The sequence below is a fragment of the Sesamum indicum genome, linkage group LG1 (assembly GCF_000512975.1).
Source record: "Sesamum indicum cultivar Zhongzhi No. 13 linkage group LG1, S_indicum_v1.0, whole genome shotgun sequence".
In the NCBI taxonomy this organism is placed as follows: Eukaryota; Viridiplantae; Streptophyta; class Magnoliopsida; order Lamiales; family Pedaliaceae; genus Sesamum; species Sesamum indicum.
In genome coordinates this window covers 4,443,546-4,470,689 of record NC_026145.1, presented here as the reverse complement: position 1 = coordinate 4,470,689, position 27,144 = coordinate 4,443,546, and the positions used below count along the sequence as shown (strand labels likewise).

Here is a 27,144-nt window from a genome sequence, read left to right as displayed (position 1 = left end):
AGGATGGATAAAATATTTGCCATGATAAAAATTTTGACCATGGCTTATTTTATTTATCCATAGTTAATAGAAGTCATTTACTATGACTTTTAGCTATAGCCACTATAATTGTAGTCAGTATTAATTCTTTTTTCTAGTGGGTGTAATGGAGAATTTTTTAACGGGGTGTAAGTATAATTTTAAAATTTTTTTGTGGAAAAATATAATCTTTTAATTTTAGAAGGGATCTAAGTACAATTAACCCTTATTATTTATATTTATATTTATAAAGAAGATAAATAAATAACAATGTATAATTCATAACTATAAAATAAAATGAAAATAAAATTGAAAAACTTGAAATACGTTGATCATTTTATTTTTTATTTTATAATATTAACCATTCACCCTAAATCACTACAAAAAAATCATTTTATAGTAACGGCATTTGTAACAGCCAAGTTATTAATTTGTGATAGCTTTTTTAATTTGTAATGGTCGTTGTAACAGGACACCCTACCGTGGTTTTTTAGGCGTTAGAAAGGTAGTCTAAGTGCATAAATGTATGTGGGCCTGTTTTTGGAATGGCGTAATCAAATTTGATTTAATTATTATTGTAGTGGCCTTCGTATGCTTTTTTTTTTTTTTTGTCACTGTCTCTGTTACTGCTTTTGTAACGGCGTTTTGGACAATCATTTTTAAAATTGATAACTCTCTTTTACACGGTCTTTGAAACGGCCGCGTGATTTTATGATAGTTATACCTAATCCAAAAGTCGTCACAAAAGCAATGATAATTTTTTTTATAATACTTAACTGTATTTAATCTATCTTAACATTTTAAAATAAGTTATTGATTTTTTGTTAACTGTGCAATATTATATAAAAAATATATAATTTAACAAGAAAATAAAAATATTGTTTAAAAATTGTATTTTATAAAAAAAAAAAAAAACTAATCGAACTCAGCACCCCCTTTGATCATGGGTTCTCCGTCGTCGTTGTTGGGTTCCAAGGGAGCAGTTGGAGGCTGGGGCACTGGAGGATCAGGCCAGGTGCGATCCACGCGCAATATCCACTCCTCGAGCCTCGCTACCCAATCATCAAGGTCAAAAAAAAAAAAAAACTAATCGAACTCAGCACCCCCTTTGATCATGGGTTCTCCGTCGTCGTTGTTGGGTTCCAAGGGAGCAGTTGGAGGCTGGGGCACTGGAGGATCAGGCCAGGTGCGATCCACGCGCAATATCCACTCCTCGAGTCTCGCTATCCAATCATCAAGGTTGGGGCATGGCGGTTATGGTGACATAAAGCAGCAGACCCGTTGGCGCAAGATAGTCCAGCAATAGTGTGGTGGGCCCTGGAGCTGAGATCGAGCACTCGACCACTATTGTAGCCGTCCACTGCTGACAATCACACCTGTTGCTCGTTCAAGGCCACCGAACCTTAAGATGACAATGGAGGGTCTTGATTATTCTTGTGCTGGCTTTGACGTTCCTTCATCATCTTTGGGAATAGCTTCTACTAACAAATTAGATGAGTAGATTTTACAAAAATATTTTTTAATTCCAAAATTAGATTATTTTTTATACTTACCGTGATGTCTGCTGCCATCGGGCCATTCCGTTGGCCATCCTCCTTCTTTCTGTAGTACTTCTCAAACACTTCTATCTGATCCTCCTGTTCAAAAATCATTTAAAAAATAATTAAAAAGTTTAAAAATTAAATTAAATTAATACTATAGGTTAAAATTAAAAGGCACAGCAAGGTGCGAGTGGATCGGCCCGGGAACGCACAAGAGAAAGCGGTGATAATAAAAATACATAAATTAAAATAAGATCGCAATAAAATCATAGTTCCAAGGGTTGTACACTTGGAGTTTTCGGAGTTCGATGTAGTTAAAAAATAAAGGACAATAAAATTAAACGAGGCTAATGGTTGAATGAAAACGAGTGGTACAAAAGTTGTAAATCAAAATTACCCCTTTGATTTATTACACACCTTCTTCGTTTGATTCGTTCACACAAGCCTTCAACGTAGATACTCTCTAAAGTTGTGTCCAAACCACACCAGAATCGAGATCCCTCAATTTTCTTTGCTAGAAGAAAATTAGGGAGAAAACACACCAAGTGTGTATGAGAGGAAGGGGCGGCTGAATGGTGGAATTGGTGGAGAGGAAATTATTTTCTTGCTTTGATATGTACTCATTCATTCATTAGTTATTCCAAATAACTAATACACATATATATACCTTGTATGGATACATTAAAATTGTCTAGGTTCATTTTAAGCATTCACTTGACCTTAAAGCTTACTCATGTTTTCAGACTAAACTAATTATGAGCAATCCGCGATACCGGCTAGGTCTTGTGGGTCTACTTTTCTTTTCTGTCGATGTTAGGTCCAACCGCATGTCACATCTTCCTATCATCACTTCAAGCATATAATGGTGTTTAAGATTTTTCCTTGCACCTGTGATGCAATCTCGAGCCTTTTACCTTGTGCTATAACTCAGTTCTCATTCTCTGAGGTGACTACTAGCGCAGCTATACAAGGTAGCACACCTAACAATTGGGCGTTCTTTTTCGGTCCTAACCATTTTTCAATATAATTTTAAAATTTTCATGCATCCAATTTTTCATGATAAAGTTCCTTGTGGTATTCCACTTTGAACCGTTCCAATATTACCACATTATCATAAATCTCGAATGTATGCTTGTTTTGAGATTAAATATTATTCATATGATCCTGGAATCTACTATTGCTATAGCCTTTCATAATCAACTCTCCATTAATGTGCGTCAAGGGATCTTCTTTAATTCTTATTTCGATATTAAATATAGCCCCTCAACAACTGTGTGTTGCCTCATCAGTGTACACTTGATATCTATTGTTATGCTCAAAAAGCATAAGCAACATCGGGTTCAGTTCATCAAACAACATTCCATGCGGCTTAAAGCAAAGATATAGGGGATGTCAAACATCTAAGATCCTCATCAGTGTACCACGACTGAATCTTGGACAGCTTTTCCCTTAGGAATCCAATTCCTATTATGGAGAATTTGATGAACAACGTTCATGTTTTAGACTTCAACAATATCTTTCTATCATTTCAAATGATCAAAGACATTTTAATATCCAAAACACTTAATACACAACTGAGCTCCCACTACCTTCCACCTTGTTCGTGACCAAGTCATGTACCTCATGATCTTGTCAAAACAAGTATGTAGGACGTTCAAACCTAGTTCAAACTCCGTAGTAAATTTTATGGTTCCAAGCTATTTATCCGGATCGATGTCCTACATCGCTTCTCCTTGTTTGGTTTCAGCAGCTCGTACCTTCAGGTAATCAGTGTTTTATGGCCAGTTAGAGTTTTGATTAGTAGTGATGTTTGCATTATTCCATATCGAACCTGTATAAATTAGACTTTGAGTCTAATTTTCTTCCTACTAGTCTTTTGACATATGCAGGACCATTCCTCATACTCAAGACTTTTGTAGGACATAGGTTATTTGCATTGTTCCATAACGAACTTGTATAAAATAGTCTCCGAGTCTAATTTTCCTCCCACTCGTCACTTGACATATGCAGGATCATTTCTCATACTTAGGACTTTTGTAGGACACAGGTTGTTTGCATTATTCCATAACGAACCTGTATAACTTAGACTCTGAGCCTAATTTTTCTTCCATTAGTCCTTTCACGTTTGCACAATCATTCCTCATACTCAAAACTTTTGTAGGACACAGGTTTGCCAATTCATATCAAATATAATGTCTAGATTGCAACTTAAGAAAACGTCATGTTTTACAATTGAATGATTTTTCGATAATCCACATCCAAACGACCCAACTAATTCAGTGAAGCACCGATCGAGCCATGTCCAATCAAGGTTCAATTTCTTTCTTATCAGAGACAGTTTAATATCGTCTCTTTCAGAATAATTTCACTGAATGAGAATTCCTTTCTCATCTTTTGAACTTTTCAAGAACTCCCACTAAATACGCACCACCTCAATCTCATCGAAGGGTTTATCCCCATAATCAATTTGGTTCTCCACCTCAAGTCAAATTTTTCCAAACTTCCCAGAAGTCCTTAAACTTGTGATTACTGGTATTTGCGTATTTAGTAACTTACAGATAATTATTTTGGATCCAATTCAATAGATAATTTTTTTTGTCCCACAAAGTGCTTTCATTGCTCTTTTCCTTCTCAGAAAGGATTTATAAGTTAGTAAACTCAAATCATCTATTACTAGACTTTTTTAATCTGTCAACCTACTCATCCGAACTAGAGGGATCTGGCCCTAGCTCATGCATGCTAGTCTCTGTAAGTTATATTCTTGACCATTCGTTTGGTCATTTATTTTGTGCATCCATAATTCAATTATGTAGTATGACAATTTAATAACTCAGCAGACTCAAGAGAATTTTTTATTGATCAAGCTTATAGTCTAATTTGTCCAACAATTGACTAGCGACTTGATCACGCTGGGTTACATAACTGCATACTATTTCAACATGAATACTAACAGCTAAGTTTACTTAGTCTTGTTGCCTTTGCAGTAATGCACCAGCCATTTCTTTGCTTTAAAACTACTTGACTTAGCGTTGTATTACTTCATTTCTACAAAGCATTTGCAGAAACACGTTTCGAGAGCAAGTGTCCAATACTTGGGAATAAGAACAGTAATCATGTTTGTTCAACAAATGCCATAGTTGGTTGAAGGGGAGTTCACAAAACTCCCTCTTCCAATGCCCATTGGCAATTCCTGTAAACATCATAAGTAAATTTTGATTGTCGAACCACTATTTCATTTTTCCTTTTACCCTCGCGCCATCAAGGCGACAGGAGCGCTCAAAGTGTTTGCAGCGACTGACTTAGCTTCATCCTTCTTTCTTATTCGACATCCGGCTCTCTTGCCTTTCGCTTTTGAGGTTGAAACCTCCAAGTGCAATATTGATGGTGCAGATTCTTCAATCATTGCCTCGAATAAGTACAACCATTTTATCAACTCATGAAATAAACTTCTCAAGCCCATTTGGAGTTTATGACAAATAGGACGAAGGAGGGATGAAGGGACCTGATGGATAATGTCAACATACATCTCCTTCAAAATTCAGGTTTTAGAGCTTCTCCATAAAGGATTGCCCCTTAGCCCAATGTTTGTGTACAGACGACCTTCAATCATTTTGGCTTCAAAAAATACTTCCATCGCAGCATATCCTATATGCCGGTTCGACGCCTCATAAATTGATTTATGTGGAGCATTTATTGAACAAACAACATTCAACCTGTCATACCGCTCATGAATGACTAAAGCAGGTATGACGCTACGGACTTTGCTATTGTCCTAATGCCTTAATCCCGAACGTTAAACGTTCCTTAGGCAATGACTCCTTTTGCAAGTCCAATGAAAGTGGTTTTTCCATAACACAAGCCTGGATTTAGAAATCGGAGGAAAAATCGAGGACAATTCCTCCGATTTCTGTAGTCAATCTTAATCGATAGTGTTCCAATTAAATAAATCTCAAAATAAAGAAAATTAAAAAACGATATCCTAGACTTGTACTCTAAATGTAAAGCAGAAACAGTAAGTAGATTATAGCAATGTTGAGTTGAGTTAAGACTCGGTCTTTTAGTCGTTAACCTCTCTCACTATTTCTATAAAATCCTACCACTCTCAAGTGGGGTTTCGAAAAATCCTTTCCTAGTGGGCTTGGGATGTACAAGCAAATTTGTCATGTCCCGCTTTTATGATTCACACGGCAAAAGCCTCGTGGGATGTATCCAATACCATTCTCATCCCATGAGATTCTCAAGATCTTTTGCTCACCTCTTCACATGATCCCAAGGACATTAAAGCATTAAACAAATGCATTGCATGCAATGAAACCTAGCATATCCCTGTTGCATGATCACAAGCGCAACCTATGCGACCACTGAACCCGCAGTGAGTCTATGGTCAATCTAGGGTGGTCTATGCTTTTACAAAAGTAATTTACCCATCAACATATAGATGGACCTTGTGATATCTCCATAGGCCGCCTTCTCCGTGGGCTTTCTTCTCCATGGGCTTGCTTAAAGTAAAAATCTCACCAGAAATGTCTTATACTATTTTCATTACAATTGAATAAGGAACTCCGATCAGAAGTTGGGAGGAGTACATTAGAAGGGAGATAGCAAGCTTTATTATTTCAAGGCTAAAAATGAAGAGGATAGAGAAAATAAAACCATAAGGGCACACGGGCCCACCCAACAAAAATGAAAAGACATATATGCGGTCTACGGGCTCTGTGATCATCCATTCACATTCATTCTAGCACATAATAACAATTAATCATGGTAGACAAGAAATGAACATCACAAAAATATCACTATACCCAATATCACGACAAATAATTGTATGTAAAAAACAATAACCTTAAAATTTACAACTCAAATGGATGATCAAGCCTAGTGCATCCAATGCACGTAAATAAGCCAAATTAATTAATTAAGTCTCATGCATCCAATGCACGCAAATAAGCCAAATTAATTAATTAAGTCTCGTGCATCCAATGCATGAAAATAAACCAAATTAATTAATTAAGCCTCGTGCATCTAATGTATGCAAATATGCCAAATTAATTAATTAAGCCTCGTCCATCCAATGCATGCAAATAAGCCAAATTAAGTAAAGCAATTTAATTCTAGAAAAAATCTAATTTTCTCCAAAATTAAATCAGCAATAATTCAAATTTTTCAGAAGATGTGCAGAAATCGAAAAATCTAACTTTTAGAAAGAAACGGCCCAGCCTTCAGCAGCAGCAGCAGCGCACCGGCCCCGCGCACACACTAGCTCCCCTGCCAGCATGTTCGTGCGCACCTGGTCGCGCAGGCTTTCGCCCTGTATACTGCTACAGTGCCATTTTTTTTTAGTTCCACACATTAAACTTAAATTAAAACAAGTATTTTATCAAAAAATTCAATGTTCATAAAATACTAAAAATCATCCAACAAATGCAAAAATTAAACAAATTAATTTTCTGACATAATTGTTCAGGATTAAGCAAAATATATATTATACTTCAAAAGCAATAAAGAACATATTGTCATGCTTATTCACACAATACCATAGCCCCTACATCGAACGGGGCTCCGAAGGTGCGAGTGGATCGGTCCTGGAACGCGCAAGCGGAAGCGGCAGTAATAAAAATGCATAAATTAAAACAGAAATGCAATAATAATTCCGAGGGGTGTACCCTTGGAGTTCCCAGGCATTCAATGTAGTTAATAATAATAAACAAAAATAAATATTAAACGGGGCTAACGGGTGAATGAAAACGAGAGGTACAAAAATTGTAAATGAAAATTACCTCTTTGATTTATTAGGCACCTTCTTTGTTTGATTAGTCCACCCAAGGTTTCAACGTAGAAATCCTCTAAAGTTGCGCCCACACTACACCGGAATCGGGATCCTTTAATTCTACTTATTAGAAGAAAATTAGAGAGAAAACACACCAAGTGTGTATGAGAGGAAGGCGGCGGCAGAATGGTGGAATTGGTGGAAAGGAAATTATTTTCTTGCTTTGATATGTATTCATTCATTCATTAGTTATTCCAAATAACTAATACACATATATACCTTGTATGGTTGCATTAAAATATGTCTAGGTTCATATAAAATTCTTTCTTCCAAATAAAGGATGACTAACATGACACTTTCCAAAAGTGAATTTGTTAGTCAATAATTTTTTTTTCTAATTATTTCCACCAACTTTAATGGGTTTGGGCCGATTTTAATTAATTAAAAAATTCAAGGGCCCAATTAATCTTAATTAAATTTAATTTAATTAAAGCTCACTTAATTAAGTCCATCATATATTTAATTCAATTAAATGTATGAGCCCAATAAGCCTTTATTAAATAATAAGTTCAACTTATTAAATAATAAGGGCAAGACTAATATAAATTAATCCAATTAATTTATCCTTGGGCTTATCCATTCAATGAATCCCTCTCATGTATAAGTAATCCAACTACTTATGGAATTAATTCTTAATGTATTTCTCGTTCCTTCTCGGTGATTTGTTTGTGACTCTTTAGGTTCACCTTTTAGCTAGACATGGGCTACTGTCCAACACTATTATTAATTGAATTCAATTTAATTAATAATTTTTGATCAACCCTTGACAGCTCATCAACATGGGTGGCTGTCTAACAAAGTTCCATGGCAATAAAGACTAAACAAAAATTCATGTGAACTTTTAGGCTCCCGAATCCATACGGGTATAGTCCTTTTGTCTATCGTCTCTCAGCCTTAGTCTAAGGCATGGAAGTAGGCGTCGGTTCCTATCTTGGACTAGGCGTCTATGCTTTATATTTAAGATCGCGTTACGCCCTAATTGCTCGACATAGGAACCTCTTCTTCCTATTCAACCAATGACTGTCGCCATAGCTTTATAGAGCGTAGACATCTCCAAGTGCATAGGAGATACCTCTAACACATTTTGACAGGGAACGGATCTTATTCTTGGAAATCACCATCCTCGCTACATACATTGACTGCACTAGACAAGGCTTACGATGATCATGTCTTAGACACGATCACCTCTCGCACAAATCTAAGATACAGTCATCGCATGCACGTGAGTGTTGTGATTCCTTAAGTTTGAGGACTACTCCCGTACTATCTGAGCCTGAGACTCAAGTCATACGGACCAAGCCTCTCAGGCTTCCATATGATGTTCCCCGCGAGTCAATTCAGTCGATTCGACACCTAGCCAATTGACCGATTAAGATCGCATAGACGTCCCATGTATGTCGCCGATGCAATACAACACTCATTAGATGAATGAGACTCTTAATGCAAGTCTGAGTAGGACTCTCGATGCGCAATCTCTAGGTACTCGGTTAGGAACATTTCAGACCCAATGCTAAATAGTTGGTTTCATGACCGTTATCCAATGCGCAGTCCAACTGTGGCACAGTTGTCAAAGTGGTGTGTGGATATCTGTTGTGACGTCCAAGCAATACTTGACGTAATTTGGTAAGCACAATAGATACGTGTGTCAACGACGAATTTTTACCATATTCATCCGGACAATATTGCTTAAATAAAGACTAATTGAATGATTCTTAAAACTGCCAATTCAATTGACTTTTGGTCACCCATTCCAACAAAAATACTTATCATCTTATGCTTGTGGGCTCTAATAGAGGACGATCCCCCTCATGGACGATAGTAGCTGTGTCAGGGTTAGCTGCCCAGTTGACCTTATTTTTTGCCGACTGTGCTTGAAATTCTGGACTCGCTTAGTACTCCAGAAGCTAGCGCCAGATCTCCTCGGCCAGCCACAACGGTCGGGCTAACTAATTTCGGGAGTCAGCAAACTGCAGGAACTTACCCTCCTGCGACTTGACGACCTAGAACATCGACTCATCATCGTAGTCCCATTAGTAAGACAACTGCAAATTGTACATATTAAAAATATATATGTAAATATTATATAAAAAATATAGGTATTACTTAAAATTAAATATTATTCTTACCTTTAAATTTTGAAACCAAATAACTATTGCTCCTATGAGATCAGCGATATGCTTTCCCAAGGATGCGAATAATATCCTTTGAACGTAGCATGGATCGCCGTGTGAAAATATCATCTGACCCGTAAAATAATTAGATATTAAAAAAATAAAAAGTTCTAAATAGAATTTTATAAAATAATTTAACAAATTAACATATGTACCTCACATCTCGGGGGCTGATATAATATCTTTGGAATGTTGGTGGTAGTGGTGGTGGTGGTGCATCCCATAGTCTGTTCGGGACGTGTGTATTGTTAGGCCCTGCCGCATCTGACGCCACTAACATCGGTGGTGGCTGGGACGCCGCATGGGGGTGCTGGGGTTGCATCCGTCCTAACAGTGGGTGGAAGCCACGACCGCATCCATGACTACAACCCCGTCCATGATCTCGTTCCCATGGAACATCGATAGTCATTGATCTAAAATATATAAAAAATATTAAAATAGTCACTGATTACCCAAAATTTCTTAAAATTTGCATTAAATTTTGAAGTCCCAAAAGTATTACAAAAAATATAAATTTTAAAGTCAAAAAATTTTAGATTTTAACGGAGGTTCCTACCCTAAACTCAGTTATTTTTCTGAAATTGAATAAAGGTCCAAATATTGCCCAAAATTACATTACGATCTATTTTTTCCTAAAACGCATAATTTTCCTAAAAATTTCATTCAGATCCAATTCTTTTCTAAAAATTGTATGAAGGTTCAAAATTTTTTACTAATTACATTAAGGTCCATTGTTTAAATGTATTTGCAGAAATTAAAGAAAATTATAATTGCAGAAATTACATAACATAATATTTTTATGGAAATCTTTTTAAAATCACTGAAAATTTATAAAAAAATTAAAAAATAGAAAATACCAAAAACAAATGATAGAAAATGATTAATTTTTTTTTAAAATTACAAAAAAAATTCAAAATTATAGAAATTTATTAGAATTATAGAGACTTATGAAAAAATTACAGAAAATATGAAAAAGTTTACAAAAATTACAGAATTATTTTAATAATTTCAAACTTTTTTTATTTATGATATAAAATTAGAAAAAATATACACCTGTTAAAATGGGAGGTGGGGTCATACGAATGGTGGTGAGTAGGGCTGATGCTGGTGGCGCGCGAAGAAGGGCTAGTGGTGGGTGTGGTGGTGGGGGCGAGAAAGGTGGATAGATGTCACAAAGAGAGAGAGAGAGAGAGAGAGAGAGAGAGAGAGAGAGAGAGGAGAGAGAGAGAGAGGTCCGGAAGGTACCTAAGGACGACATATGGGGACTTCTTGCGGCGGGGTCTCGCTCTCGGTTCAGCTTGTACCTAGCGTCTTCACAAAACTTGCTGTATTTCAAATCGGTATCGTTCTTCCAGTACAACATGCATCAACCTTCTCAATCGGTAAACCCAAATCATTTATTAACTTCTTGGTACAGTAGTAATCTCTTGACAAGGTGTGATCGGGGGTCAATATTTTATTAGCCTACTGAGATATCAGATTATATGATCACTCAGAAATATGATTGTCCGTCTTGATATTCGTTAACTTAGCAACAGATGCCAATTGAGATTGGATGCAACTGTTTCACAATGGTTGATCGGCAACATGCACTACATCATAAAAATGGTCTCCCAATCCCAACACATAATCATAGGAGCCACTTCCATAATAATATGAACTAGGACTAGCATCAATAGTACAAGCCTTCGTATCATCATCAGGCACACCATCGTGAGAAGAAGAAATATAACTAAGCCCGACTGCACAAAAACCATTCTTTGCGCCCAATCCATCTGTTTATCATCACCCCAGTGTGAATAATTACCCTCCTCATAAGTAGTTGGGGTTCTTCCAGCACTTAAGGGGCAGTGACAGCATCAAAGTACTCCTACACCTTCTCCTCGTCATAAAAACTCTAATTATAATATTCCTGTATAAATCCTCGCATATACTAGTGATAACTGACATCATCGGGTATTCTGAACTTTGTGGTTTTACACTTCCGGCAAGAACACCTAATTTTGTCTCCATCTATATGTCCACGCTTACACTTGGCCCATTTTATGATAGTCTTAACCCCATACTCAAACTCCAATGTAAGACCTGCCCTTCCCATCCCAGGAGGTTCTTATAATATATCCATCTCCTTAGTTCTTGTAATATGATGATATATATATTCACTGCGTATTCACACATATGTATATATAATTATATAATTCGATCTATAAATTTATAAATATTACATCACACTAATTAAGAATACATAACATATAAATAAAAAAAAAATCATAAAACTAAAATAAGTGAACTATAATTAATTAACACAAAAAATGCTTAAATTAGTCGTTGCCTGGACATCGAACTCAAGAGATCAGTAGTTAACGGTCCAAAAATTAAGCAATCTACCTTATTAAATGTATATACAAGAAAAACTGAGAGATATTGAGAGTATGTTGGTTAATAAACAATTCCACAACAAATGAAATGAAATGAAAACAACTTGCAACACAAATATATATAAGCTATTTTGTACTGACCATTGTAACGGCCTATGGAACGACAAATTTAGCCGTTGAAATATAGTCATTAATAAAATGTAGTTGTTATACTGCACGTATTGAAACGGCTTTTGTAATACACATGCGCTAAATAACCATCCATATACACACGGTTTCTGTAACATCAGACCAACATGGACTTTTTCATGATTTTATCCCGGCTCTTGTAACGGCCATTTCTTTTTTAAATTGGCCGTTCCAAAGAAACATAATTGTGCCATAAGCCATATGAAAATAGTAACAGCCAAAAAAAATTGTCGAGTTCTGTAACGTTCTTCTTATTTCAAAGGTTTGTACCGACCTTTCATATATGTTTTGTAATAGCCAACATTATAAGAAATATTGGGCATCCCTAATTTGAAAGACAATTACAAGCATCGTTACAAGTTATAATGGCTTTTATGTTGTAATGGTCGTTGCAATATGTGAGAATTTTCACGGCCTATTAAACCCTGTTAAATGGCTTCAGCCGTTACAACTTCACGAAATTAATATTATCTCCAACATTAGATCAGTACAACTTATCTGTTATAAATTTGTACAAAAAACCATGTGTATTGGAACGGTCATGTGGCCGTTACAAATCCCTTATTTTTTTTTTTGTAGTGAAGCTTTATTGTTAAATTAGAATTTTAATATTTTATACCATTTTATTATTATTATTTAATATTTATATTTTTCATTCATGCACACTATTATAGAGTATGCTATAATTAAACATACATGACTTTTATGATTATGCATCATTTCAATTACTATCAAGTTCAATTTATTTACTAAGCTAATGTATTACATCATTGAGTTAAATTTTAATAGATAGGGCAATTTGTGATACCACTGCACCAAACGTTAATAATATTCTTAAGTTGATAATCTTTTCATTTTTCTTAAAAAACTGTGATGTGTTTGTTTATTACTTTATTCTTATATATAATATGCTTTAAAGCATGAAATATTATATTATTAGGGTAAATTACAATGATCTTTCCTGAGATTTGATATAATTATAAATAATCCCGTTATTTAATTTGAAAAATTACTATAACCCTTTAATCTTAACGAATCGTCTAAAATTACCCAATTCCGTTAGTCTCCTTTACGTTTCCTTCTATTTTAGTGGTGAATTAACTAAAATGCCATTGCCGACAATTAAAATTATAATTTTATTTATTTTAATTTTTTAAAATTTTTTTATTGATGAAGTGGATAATTTTTTATTAGTTTTTGAATTTTTCATCCACACCGTCTAATTTATTTATTATTTTTTAATTTTTAAAAAAAAAAGATATAGTAAGGACATAATTGACAATTTCATACCTCCATCGAAAGATCATATAATTTAATCAAACATCAGAAGAGCCAAACAATAAGGGAGTCTTTGTAATTATTTTAAACCTCAAGAGAGATTATTATAATTTGTCCTATTCATTTTATAGACATAGGAAGACCATGCTATAACAACTAGTTCGAAACAAAAAAAATGTCTACAATTTCTATTGGCTAAATTGCTTTTTGGGTTCCACAAAGAACGGATCGTTGCTTTTTTGGTACCATGGGGTAGTTGAGAATTCACAAATAACTTCTTGCTAAACTTAAACAAAAAAAAAGACTTTTGGAACTAACTTTGCCAAGTTTTTAACAATTTTGAGAAAAAAGAATTCATAAATTATAGGACCGAAGAAGCAACTCCCTCTTCTTTACGGAATTAAAAAAATAATTTAGCCTTTAATTTTATTACTTTCATAAATTTAAATAGGTAATTTAGAGGGTGTTTGGCTAATTTTATAAGTTTTTACATCTTACAAAAATGTTTGAGAGTTGAGAAACTTTTGAACACTGTCTGACAATTTTCTTTAATAAGAGTTTATAAAATCTAGAAAGATGATGTTTTGAGTCTTATAAAATCTTGAGTACAGTATGCTGTATTTGGTCCTTTAAGCTTTCGTTTAAAATCACTTTAGATTCTTAAGTTTATTTCTTGACTTAAGCATCCTTAAATTTTAATTTTTATTTTAGTTTGGTCCCTCTAACTATTTTTTGATGGAAATGTGCTGAATTTTGAGTCTTTGGAGGGTAAAATAGTCAATAATAGTCCCTTAAGATTGTAAAATTATATTAGTCCATTTTTAAATAAAACTTTTTTATAATTTTTTTATGCTGGTATGTTGTAATTATCTTATGTGAAATGAAAATTCTGAACTCTTGTGAACATAATAATAATAATATATTTTTTTAACTTAAAAAGGGAAAAATATTTTTTTAGTCTGTTAAGTATGTCCAATTTTAGTTTTAGTCCTATAAGTATGCTCATTTTTTATTAACTCCAGTAACTTGCAAAATTGATTAGTTTTAGTCCTCCGATCGATTGGATTTATAATTTGCACCGGAAAAGTGACATGACATGACACCTAGATGCATTTTTGTTGATTTATAATCCTATGTGGCTAAAATTATGATGTGGAAGACAAGTTGGCCATCTTTTGAAGGAAAGAAAGGTGACTTTTCTTCTCTCCAAACTTGCACAAAAGATGGCCAACTTGTCTTCCACATCATAATTTTAGCCATATAGGATTATAAATCAACAAAAACGAATCTAGGTGTCATGTCATGTCACTTTCCCGGCGCAAATTATAAATTCAATCCACCGGAGGACTAAAACTAATCAATTTTGCATGTTACTGGAGTTAATAAAAAATGAGCATACTTATAGGACTAAAACTAAAATTGAGCATACTTAACGGACTACAAAAATATTTTTTCCACTTAAAAATAAATAGTCCCTTTTTTCAGTAGTTTAAAAAACAAATATCATGTAATTTTTTATCAAAACTTATCTAATCTAAAAATACAATTAAAAAAATCTAAGTCAGTAATTTTTGATTTTAAGAATTAAAGATACGTTTTAAAAAGTTAAATCTTAACAATACTTATTAAGTATTTAGATTTTTGAACAGAAAGTTGGCATATATTATACTTTTTAACTAAATTTTTTGTTGGATCTCATATATATCTAACTCATTTAGAGATTTTCTAAATATATAGTTAAGTTTTATAATAACCTTTTAAAATGAATTTACACATATTTGAAACTTTCCTATTTTAATCTAGTTAAACGTACATTTCACCAATTTCTTATTCAAAATTATAATTGTTAGTATTAATAAATATTGTTAAGATTTAATTTCATTAGAGTTATCTTTAACTCCTAAAATTAAAAAATCGACTTAAAATTTTTAATTATATTTTCAAGGTACATAAGTTTTATAAAAATTATTCACTGTTTTTGGTCACCTTTGAAAAAGAACAAAAAGAGAGAGAGAGAGACTATGTTATTTTATGTTAAACAATATGATTATTATGTTCACAAGGGTTCAAAGTTCTCATTTTTCATGTAAGATAATTACATCATATTTCACCATATAAAAATATAAAAAAATTGATTTTTTTCCTAAAAAAAGACTGATTTGATAATTATACAAATTTAGTGGATTAAAATAATAAAATCAAACTTAAATTGACCATTTTACTTGTAAAAAGTCAAACTCCGGCCACATTTTCGCCAAAAAATGTTCAAAGAACCAAACTGAAACAGAAATTAAAGTTTAGAAACGCTAAAGTCAAAAAATAAACTTGAGGGACTAAAATGATTTTAAATAAAAACTTAAAGGACTAAATATAACATTTACCCTGAAAACTTTAAAAAATCTAACTTTTTTACCTAACTTTTTTTTTTCTTTTTAAAAAAGTATCTTATAAGCCCCATATGATCAATATTTCATGGACAAGTGAAGCACCAACGCCCACAGCCCCCACCATCCCTTATATATCATAGCCGGAGAAGGGGAAAGAATAAGTCATATGAAAATTTTGAAATTATTTAGTGGTTGATTTAAGTTATGTTACTTTAAAATCATTTGTTTATAATGATTTTACGATGGAGTGGAAGTGATAGAATTTGAGAGAATAATTGAAGAGACTCGTCTTCAATTTTTAAAGAGTTTGATATTGGAAAAAAAAAAAGTTTATTATTTAATGAATTCCCTCAATAGAACTTACAGGTATTTGGAAGAAATAGTTCTAATTTAGTAGAACAGGTTAATTTTGGACAGTCTCAAAAAATTATAAAATTCGATCTAAAAAACACCTTAAAACCTAAGAATAATTTGGTAAGATATGTGACCCAGACGACAACTAACAAAAAAATATATAAATTAACTGAAGTCTGCTTAAAAATAAAATAAATAAATAAATAAGCATTCTGACAGTGATCGAAAATATTACAGTGACCTCTCACCACGATAGTCTTGCAGGATTAGATTATCTTGGAAAACACGGTCCCTGCATAGGTAAATCGCTTTATGACTCCTCGCTGATCAAACGTTATGATTGTTTGAAACTCCAGCGCCAAACCACTCCAAACAATATCCTTTTGACTTTTGTACATCAAGCACTCCAGAAATGCATTCTCGTACTATACTCTGCATTATTTCCTTAAAAATGCTTGACATGTTGCGGTTTTAAAATATTTTTCAAAATATTTGATAACTTATAAAGTACAATAGAATATTCGATAAAAATATTTGTTTTTTATAATTTCCCAACCAAATGCTTGATCCCATATATCTTTATATTATTTAATCATGTCTATTAAAATTCAACATACATAATTTTTTAATGGTTGACAACCCTTTTGTAGCTAGATTATTTTTCAAGAATTTGAAGCGATGGTTGCTTGCATATTGGTGTGTTCATTTATGAAGTTAGGTAATATTTCGTGTCGTTGCTAGTACATTTTTGCACGCTTGAGTTTGCTAACAGAAGCAAGAGGGATGAAGAAAATACACCATCTACCCGTACGATTTCGGATGACTTTTTTACGTGTATATATTAATTAAGTAATTTTTACGTTTTAAAATACGTTATACATAAAAATACATAAGTGCACTCTACTTTTGTAAAATTATGATGACCATGATTTAATATATGATTAGTGTGTTTGTAGAATTATGCTTATTACACTCGAAGAAGTATAATAGTTAATAACTGCTAATTACCTTGGTTAAAAATAAATAATTATAGCAAATATTCATTGATCACGGCCACATAACAATTATTGATAGTGGTTTTTTGCGAGTGCAGTTAAAATATTTGTAGTGGCTAAAAACTATAGCAAAACGTGTGCTATGGTTTATAACTATGGCAAAAATAGTTTTCAGGTGGATAATCTAAGTTCTAGCATCGATCTCAAATATTAAGCATAGACGCCTAATTTCATGCCATATACTAAGGCCAGAAGATGATAAATGGAAGAATAATATCCATATGGACTCGGGAGCCTAAATGTTGACATGGACTATCACCTAGTCTCGAGTGTCATGGACCGTTCTTAAACGGCCACCCATGGTAGCGAGCTTTATTTGATCAAGGGTTTATCCAGAGCGACTAATTAAATTAGATTTAATTAATTGATACTTTTGAAACTAGCCAAAGTCTAGCTGAAAGATGAACCTAAAAAGTCACACACAAATCATCGATAAAAACAAGAAAGTAATTTGGAATTAATTCCGTAAGGTGTAACTAATTGATTACTCACACAGTAAGATTAAATTAATTGAATTAATTTAATTGGAATATCTTTATTAATTAAGGAATTGGATTTATTAATTAATAAGAGACATTTTGGGCTTGTGTACTTAATTGAATTAAATATCTATTGGGCTTAATTTGTAAGATTTTATTAAATTGGATATACTTAAAATTCATTTAGCCTTGAATTTATTTTATATAAATTCGACCCATTAATTCCTTCTAACAAATTGATCGATCGCGAGTTGACCATTTTTTATATTTAAATGAGGAAAGATTCTGAATATGGTTTCAATGTATTTAGAGTCTCGACAGCTTTGGCCTTTATGAAACTCCTAGGAGCCCTTATTGGATGTAATGTCGTAAATGGTAGGGCTCCCTAGCCTCATTTAGTAGCTCAATAGCTCTAACTTAATAACGAGCTTTCATTACCCCTTTCGGAGAATTAAGAGCAAAGTTCACATTATCTATAAGCAGTTGAAGACTCGACTAAAAGCTTGTTGAGAAATCAAGAGAGCTATGAGTTAATTGAACTGCTAAATTAATAAATCGGAGCATGTATGACAATAAATGCAGTAAGGATGGATAGATTCTTGAGCTAGGAGTTATTGACATATTGAGCTACTTCTAAAGTGCTTTTGCTAGTCTTTATAAAGTATGGATACTCTTAAATATAATCTCCTGCTGTATTAATTTTGTTTAGAAAAAAAATATGAAAGATGTTACGTATCTAGAGTGGCAATTGGAGACCGAAAAAATTCACATCGGACCCCCCTCTAATAGGGCGAGTTCGGATATAAAAAAAGGAGATCGGAGCATATAGCTGGTCCTAAAAATTAGAACACACCCAAGTACGGGGTAAATCTTGAGTCCATGAGGAGCCGCATTGAGACCCACCCTTGAAGAGTTAATTTAATAGATATATATTTTTTAAAATTTTGTATGTAATTTAACTAATTTTCGTAGCCTTCGCAAGGACCCAAACCCTAAATTTAACCAATTTGACAATGCTTGACGAGGAGGAAGACGAAGAAGGTCTTACTAATGTGTGATTGATATGAATTATTTGAATTTAAAAACTGTTATAAATTTAAATTTGTATGGGTTGGTGTTAAGAATTTTATTTGTAATTGAGATTTTTTTTTTAAACTTGAATATTTGAGTTAGGTGGTGAAACAATTTTATCTGTAAATGGTATATCGATTTTTAATACATATTTATGAAATTAATAATTGAATTTTCAAGAAAAGAAAAACTACTCTGCTTTACAGGATTAGACCTGCCCCGACTCATTTTATAGCAGGGCGAGGAAGTCTCTCAATCCGCTCCATTGCCCATATATCAAACGCGTCATCTTTGTAAATTTTTTTGACATGTATTACTATTTCCGACATTTTGTATTGTATTATATTCTAATTATTCTTGTATTTGCACCATGCAACCACATATTTTAGCAAATACTAACAACTTTTTGATTTATATATTTTTATTTTGTAATAGATTTGACTCAGATGATTCATCTATCACATATTTATGTAAGATTCACATAAATATTGGTCAGTATAATGCATCTTTCTTCAACTCATAAAATTAAAGTTTTAAGATTTTATATGGAACCCCACCTACTATTTCAGATTCACATAAATATTGGTCTGTGAAGTGGTTGTGATTTTGGGCTAAGAGATGGAAAGGGAATTTTATTCTCAAAATAATATTCACCATGTGAAATTAATTCTAGAGAGATATTTTTTGACAGAGAGTGGGTTATGTGTAGTCAAATCATTGAATAGTCACTTGTATAAAAAATAATAATGTTTTGGGTATTTATAGTGGTGTTGAAAGTTATATAATGTAGTAGAGTCTACATATTGCATGACTTATATGTATAAAAATTACTTTTTTATCCTTGTTAATGAATGTGTTTTACAAATAGCTCAAAGAGTTCTTTTCTTATCGGCCGGCGGGTGCTGTCGTCACAGTTGCAGGACGTGTAGCAAGTTATGGTTACCGGTTGAAATATCTCCTAGTAACATATTTGGGAGTCCCTCTGTACAAGGGCAATAGGAAGGCATGCTTGTTTGGTTCGCTCATCTCCCAATTACGTGACATGCTACGGGGTGGGCAATGACGAATCTATCCCATGGAGGGAGGCTGACCTTGATTCGAAGTGTGTTGCAGGCCAAGCCCTTAAATCTGCTTCAAGTAATTGATCTGCCTAAGTCTGTCTTGATAATCATTGAGCGCATATTCAATGGTTTCTTTTAGGGCTCGTACAATGACCGCCGGCATATTCATTGGTCTTCATGCGACAAGATGTGTCGTCTAGTGGCAGAAGGTGATTTGGGTATTCGGAGTTTGGCGGATTATGTTCGGGCTTCTTCCATGAAGCTTTGGTGGCGATTTTGGCTAAAATCATCCTTATGGTCGGAATTTTTTTGCATGACCGCTACTATAGGACCCTTCATCCTACTCATGTGCTGTATAATCGCAACCATTCCTCTGTTTGGCACTGCCTGTGTCGCATTAGGGATGTGGTGGAATCTCTCATCTTCTGGACTTTGGGCCATGGGCCAGTGTCTTTCTGGCATGATAACTGGTTTGGTGAGAAACCTCTAGCGCAACTTGTGCATGAAGCTCCCGATACTATGCAATCGGTATGCTATTATTGGCATAAGGAAGAATGGAATGTACCCTGAATCTTCAGAACAATCCCATCACAGATTGCACATGTTATTTGCTAAATTCCTATTGCAGAGGGGCAGAGGGACGAATTGTGTGGACTGTAGCCAGTAACGGGATGTTTTCCACGACGTCAGCTTGGGAGGCTATTCAAGTGGCTTCTACTCGGCGGCAACTCTTTACAGATATATGACACTATTCCTTGCTGCCAACGATGTCCGTTTTCTTATGGTGGCTATTCCAGGACTGGATTCCTGTAGAGGCAGGCATGAAGTGGAGACCACTCCGCACCTATTTGTTGAAGGTACAACAGTGCAGGATGTGTAGCAGCACTTTGCTAACGTTTGGCCTTCGGCTTTGTGAAATGTGGAACCTTCTTCGTATGGTGCACTCTGGCGTTACTTCACTGCGTTTTACTCAGATTTGCATATTCACACTTTGGTACCATTTATGATCCTATGGTCTACATGGACACAACGGAATACTGGTTAGTGAAGTTTTGATTACAAATGATATTTGCATTATTTGATAATGAACCTGTATAAATCAGACCCCTAGTCTAATTAGCCTCCCATTAGTCTCTTAGCATATGCAAGACCATTCCTCATGCTTAAGACCTTTTGTAGGATACAGGCTTGCTAATCCATATTAAATATTGTGTCCAGACCACGACCTTAAGAAAATGCCATGTTTTTCATCTTGATTATTTTCGAAAGTCCATGTCCAGATGCCCAGGTAATTCAGTAAAACACTGACTGAACCATGTCGAATCAAGGTTCGAGTTCTTCCGAACCAGAGATATTTCAGCATTATCTCTTTAGGAAGAATTTCACTGAATGAGAATCTCATTCTCATTTGGATATTTCAAGAACTTCCACTAAATACATACCACCTCAATCCAATCGAAGGCTTTGTCTCCGTAACTAGTTTGGTTCTCTACTTCAAGTGTAATTGTTCGAACTTTCCAGAAGTCCTTTGACTTGTGAACCCTTTAGTGGTCTTTGTGTTTTTAGTTGCCCACAGATGTCTATTTGGATCCAATCCAACAGGTTGTTTGACAAGCATTTCTTTGTCCCACAAAGTGTTTTCATGTCTTTCTTCCTTCTTAGGAATGATTCATAAGTTAGTAAACTCAAATCATATGTTACTAGACTCTTTGAATCTATCAGACTACTTATCCTAACTAGTGAGATATGGTCGCTTATGCATGCCATTCTCTGTAAGTTTTTGTTCTTGACTATCCATTTAGCCGTTTGTTTTGAGCATGCATAATCTAATTATGACATGGAGTATGTAATTCATAACTCAGCAGAACCAAAACAAAAGAATCTTCTATTGATCAAGTTTATAGTCTAATTTTTCCAACAAATGACTAATAAAAACTTGATCATGCTAGATACATAATTGTATACTATCTCAACATAAATACTAATTACTAAGACCACTTAGTCTTACAGCTTTTGCAGTGATGGTCTAGCCATCGTCTAGCTTTAAGACTATATGTCTTAGCATTCTACTCCTTTACATTCCTGCAACCATTTGCAGAAATGTGCTCCTAGAGCAAGTGTCCAATACTTGAGAATAGAAATGGTAATTATGTTTGCTCAACAAATGCCATAGCTTGGGTGGAGAGGAGTTCGCGATACCCCCTCTTCCAATCTCCTTTGGCAATTTATGAAATGTCATGAGTAAATATTGACTGGCGTACCATTTTTCCATTTCTCTTCACCCTCGCTCATCCAGGCAACAGGAGCGCTCAAAGTGCTTACAACGGCTGACCTTGCTCTATCTTTCTTCCTAATTCGGCATTCGGCATTCTTGCCTTTCGCTCTTGAGGTTGAAGCCTCAAAATTTGATACTGATAGCAGATTCTTTAATCGTTGTCTTGTATTAGTTCGTCCATTTTTTTTATCAACTCACGAAATTGTCTTTACAAGCCCATTCAGAGTTCTTGATAAATAGGTCGAAGGAGGGTTGAAGGGACTGAAGGATTACGTCAACGTATATTTCTTTTTCAAGAACCACATTGAGGCCATCAAGCTTCTCCACATTGGACATCATCTTAACCCCATGTTTATGTACAGAAGACCCTCAGTCATCTTGGCTTGAAAAAATGCTTCCCTCACGACATATCCATTATGCTGGTTTGATGTCGCATAAATTTGAGTTATGTGGAGCATTATTGAGCTAATAACATCCAGCCTGTCATACTGCTCATGGATGATGCAAGCAGGTATGATGCTGCAGACCTTGCGCTTGTCCTCATGCCTTGATCCCAAACATCAAGCGTTCTTTAATTAAGGACTCCTTTTACAAGTTCGATGGAAGTGGCTTATACATAACATAAGGCAGGTTTGGAAATCGATGACAATCCTCCAATTTTTGCAGCCAATTTATTGATTGTGTTCCATGAGATAAATCTAAAAAATGAATAGAAATTGGAAAGCGAATCATAGACATGCATTCAAAACGTAAAGCAGAAAAATAAGTAGATTATTGTAATATCGTGTTTGAGCTAAAGCTTGGTCTTTTAGTTGTTAACCCCTCCGACTATTTCTACAAAATCCCACCACTCTCAAGTGAAGTTTCAAAAAATCCTTTCCTAGTTGGCTTGGGATTCACAAGAACAATTTATCATGCCTCGCTTTTACGATTCACATGGAAAATGCCTTGTGCGAGGCAACCAATGCCATTCTCATTCCATGAGATTTCGAAGATATTTTGCCTTACCTCTTCATATGATCCAAAAGACTCCAAGTGAATCATGCTACTTGGTGTTAAGCCTGACCTATCAACCAAATCACACCTTAATTATCGCCCCCCATGACTCGTCAGACAGAAAAACAATGTGCATGTTTCTTTTGTTCATAACAATAATGAAGCTTGCCTTATATTCCAAATGTACCACGACTCATGAGATCACATTTAAATAGTGGTAGCTTTCTCATGATATTGTTATAGATGGAAGGCTTGGACATATCAAAATACCATTTAGATCAAAGTCTATTTTGGCTTATTATTTACTTAGTGTCGACCTCAATCCCATAAACCAAATCACACCTCAACTGTCGCCCCCCACGACTCGTGAGACAAGAAAATAGTGACCGTGTTTCTTTGTTCACAATAATGGTGCAGCTTGCCTCTATTCTAAATGTACCACGACTCGTTAGACCATACTTAGTAGGGGTGGGCGAATGGGTCGGGTTGTTCGGGAGCCGACCTGACCCAATCGGATAGCAACGAATCGGATCGGGTCTATCGGGTATTTTCACGGTTTCGGGTTAACCCGAACCCGTCTAAGAGTAGTCGGGTTCGGGTTCGGGTTCGGATTGTAGGATGCTACCCGAAGAACCTGATCGGGTACCCGATCAGGATAAAAGAGAAATAAGTCAATTTTGTCTTTACTCTTCACAAATCACAGACGGGTTCCTCGGGGTTCTTCTTTCTCTTCTTCCTCCAAGTCTCCAAGTCCAACGGTCCAATCTTCTTCTTCCCTTCTCCGACGACCGAGCCACCACCGCGAACGAGCCACCACCGCGAGTCCGCGACTTCTCCTTCTTCGCCGATAGAGTTCGTCGTCGCTATTTTTCTAGGTAATTTTTTAATAATGAAGTTATAATATGGATCTAATGATTATGCATATTTTGTGAAATTAGATTAGATTTTTGGTTAGTTGTTGGGTTTGTCTTGCATTTTAATTTGAAGGTACATTTCTTATCTTTCTATGAATGTTAAGTGTTTGTTGAAATGCCAAATTGAAGTGTTTATTGATTATGCTTGAAAATTTGAAATGCTCTAAATTGATCATGGATCTTTGGTGAAATGAACATTGTGCCGTGAATGAAGAACTTTTTCTTCTTTTTGGTTATATGCATCCACACCCATTTGTAATCCTTTTCTCAAAAAATTGCTAGTAGTTGGTATCCAATTGGAGGAACATCATTGTAATTTGTATGCACAAACAGAAAATTGCTTTGCTATAGAGGTTCTCGCTATTTTCTATTACTGTTCTCTGGTTTCTGTTGTGATATAGCTTTATGAAATAGAGTTATAACTGCATTTCAAGTATTTGATAGGTCCATCTTTATTCCCCATGTTGAGTACTGGAAATTGTAAACTTTACCCTCTCTTTCAAGAATACAGATCTTTGACAAAATAAAGTTCCACTGAATCCTGGGTGTGAGTTTCTACAATGTTAATCTTTTCTTCTATGTATGTTTCATTAAGATATATAATCTAACATAACCATAAGTTGAATGCTGGTATACTCCAAAATTTATCAATGTTGCCTCCTGCATTTGTTTGTGCAATGGAATTTTACATGCTTGGTGCAACAATATTCATTCTCGATTAAATGAAATTCATGTTCTTTTCTCTGGCAGTTGGACGACTTAGTTGGTGAGAATTCAATATATGTAGATTGGATGCGGTTTTTTTATCTGAATTTGATTGCTCATACCTCTTATATGAGAGTGCATGAAACAATCTGAAATATCATCTGCTTTATATATATATATATATGTATATTGGACGAAGCTTTACTTTTTCGTTCTTATACTTTGCAGATTGGAAATATTGATTTCTCAATGGACGGAATTAGAAGTCACTCTCAATCTCAGTCTAACTCGTCACCGAATGCCCAAACTGTAAATATGGATGGATTGGAAAATCAGGTTAGTGGTGATCATCTTGAGCATTATATAGATGATAATATTGATAAGGAGTTGGAGGGAGAGGATGAGGAGGAAGATCTTTTAGGTGATTCTAAAAAAAGAAAAAAGAGGGTAGTGACTTCCAGATCACCGTGGTGAGATCATTTCATTAAATTTTATTGTGAAAAGGATAATGTCCAAAAGGCTAGGTGCAAATATTGTAGTAGAGAGATCAAAGCCGATCCAAAAGCACATGGAACTAGATCTTTGAAGAATCATTATGAATCTTGCAAGAAAAAACCCCAAGAAATCACCAGAAATCAAAATAGATTGTCTTTCCAACCAACTCGCATTGGTGATAGAGATGCCCCTCTTGTTAATTGGAGATTTGAGCAAGACAAAACTAAAGAAGCTTTGTGTCACATGCTGGTTGTGGATGAACTTCCATTTAAGTTAGTCGAACATCCTGGATTTAGGCATTTCTTGTCTGTTGCATGCCCGATGTTTGCAATATATATGTGCATGAAAGAGCAAGATTGAAGTCGTTCATTAAAGATCATGCTCAACGGGTTTGCATCACTACAGACACTTGGACATCCATTCAAAAAGTCAATTATATGTGTCTCACTGCTCACTTTATTGATGATGATTGGAACTTGCACAAAAGAATTTTGAACTTTTGTCCAATTATCGAGCATAAAAGTGAAGAAATAGGTAAAGGAGTAAAAAAATGCTTGCTTGATTGGGGTGTTGACAGGGTTTTCTCTATCACTGTTGATAATGCGTCTTCCAATGATGACAGGGTTTTCTCTATCACTGTTGATAATGCGTCTTCCAATGATGGGGCTATCGTTTACTTGAAAAAGAACTTTGAAAATTGGGGGCAAAACATCTTAGGTGGGAGATATGTGCACATGAGGTGTATGGCACATACAGTTAACCTCGTTGTGCAGGATGGTTTAAAGGGTGAACATGATACTATCTCTCGTATTAGAGGGGCCATCAGGTATATTAGGAATTCTCCAGCTAGGTACAAGAAATTTCAAGAGTGTGTTGAATTTAAAAAATTGGAAATGAAAAAATTGTTATCTCTTGATGTACCTACTAGATGGAACTCTACCTACTTGATGTTGGAGACGGCTATAAGCCTTAAGCTCGCATTTGATGCTTATGAAGATGTAGATCTTGCCTATAAGACTGATCTTTCGAGACAACCATATGTAGATCTTGCCTATAAGACTGATCTTTCGAGACAACCATTTGATGGGATACCGACTGATTATGATTGGGAGAGGGCAAAGGTATCGGTGAAATTTTTAAGGCACTTTTACAGTCTCACTATGCGCATTTCTGGTGCTTTGTATGTCACATCTAATCTGGTTTTTCGTGAAATATGTGAAGTTGACTTGCTTCTCAGATATTGGTTAAGTAGTAATGATGTTGAATTAAATGAGATGGCAAGAAAGATGAAAGAAAAGTATGACAAATATTGGGGATCAATTGAGAAGATGAATATGATTTTATATTATGCTGTGATCCTTGATCCACGTCATAAATTGGAGTTCATTGAATTTAGCTTTGATAAATTGTATGGTGGTCCCGAACAAAGAAATGTGATGAAAGAACAAGTGAAAGATGGACTTTACGAGTTGTTTAATGATTATAAGTTGAGATACGGTCATAGTCTTCAAGGAACGCTAGAAAGCCCGGGATCATCATTTAGTCGTGTTTCTTCATCATCTTCCTCTTCAGTTGGGACATCTACGCAATACACTGATTATGAAGTGACTCGTACGTTCACCATAGAACAAGAGTTCAGTATGTACAAGTCAGGTGGAAAAGGGGATCGTGTGAAATCAGAATTAAAATATCTTGGTGAGGATGTTGAAATGCGTAGAGACAAATTTGACATACTAAATTAGTGGAGAGTAAACGCCCAAAGGTTTCCCATTCTTTCCAAAATGGCTCGGGGTATATTAGCAGTTCCAGTCTCAACTGTTGCCTCGGAATTCGTATTTAGTACCGGTGGTCGTGTTCTTGACACTTTTAGGAGCTCTTTGTCTCCTAAAATAGTGCAAGCGCTTATTTGTACTCAAGATTGGATACGAAAAGATTCCAAACCAATTAGCA

At 34.8% G+C, this 27,144-nt stretch overlaps 1 protein-coding gene across 1 annotated transcript; it reads left to right on the top strand.

Annotated features, from left to right (window-relative positions):
- On the top strand, nucleotides 962-26,936 carry LOC110012126 (zinc finger BED domain-containing protein RICESLEEPER 1-like). Its single transcript, XM_020694552.1, has 4 exons — nucleotides 962-1,033; nucleotides 24,928-25,169; nucleotides 25,772-26,020; nucleotides 26,123-26,936. Exons 1-4 carry the CDS (start codon nucleotides 962-964, stop codon nucleotides 26,934-26,936), a joined length of 1,377 nt encoding a protein of 458 aa, XP_020550211.1.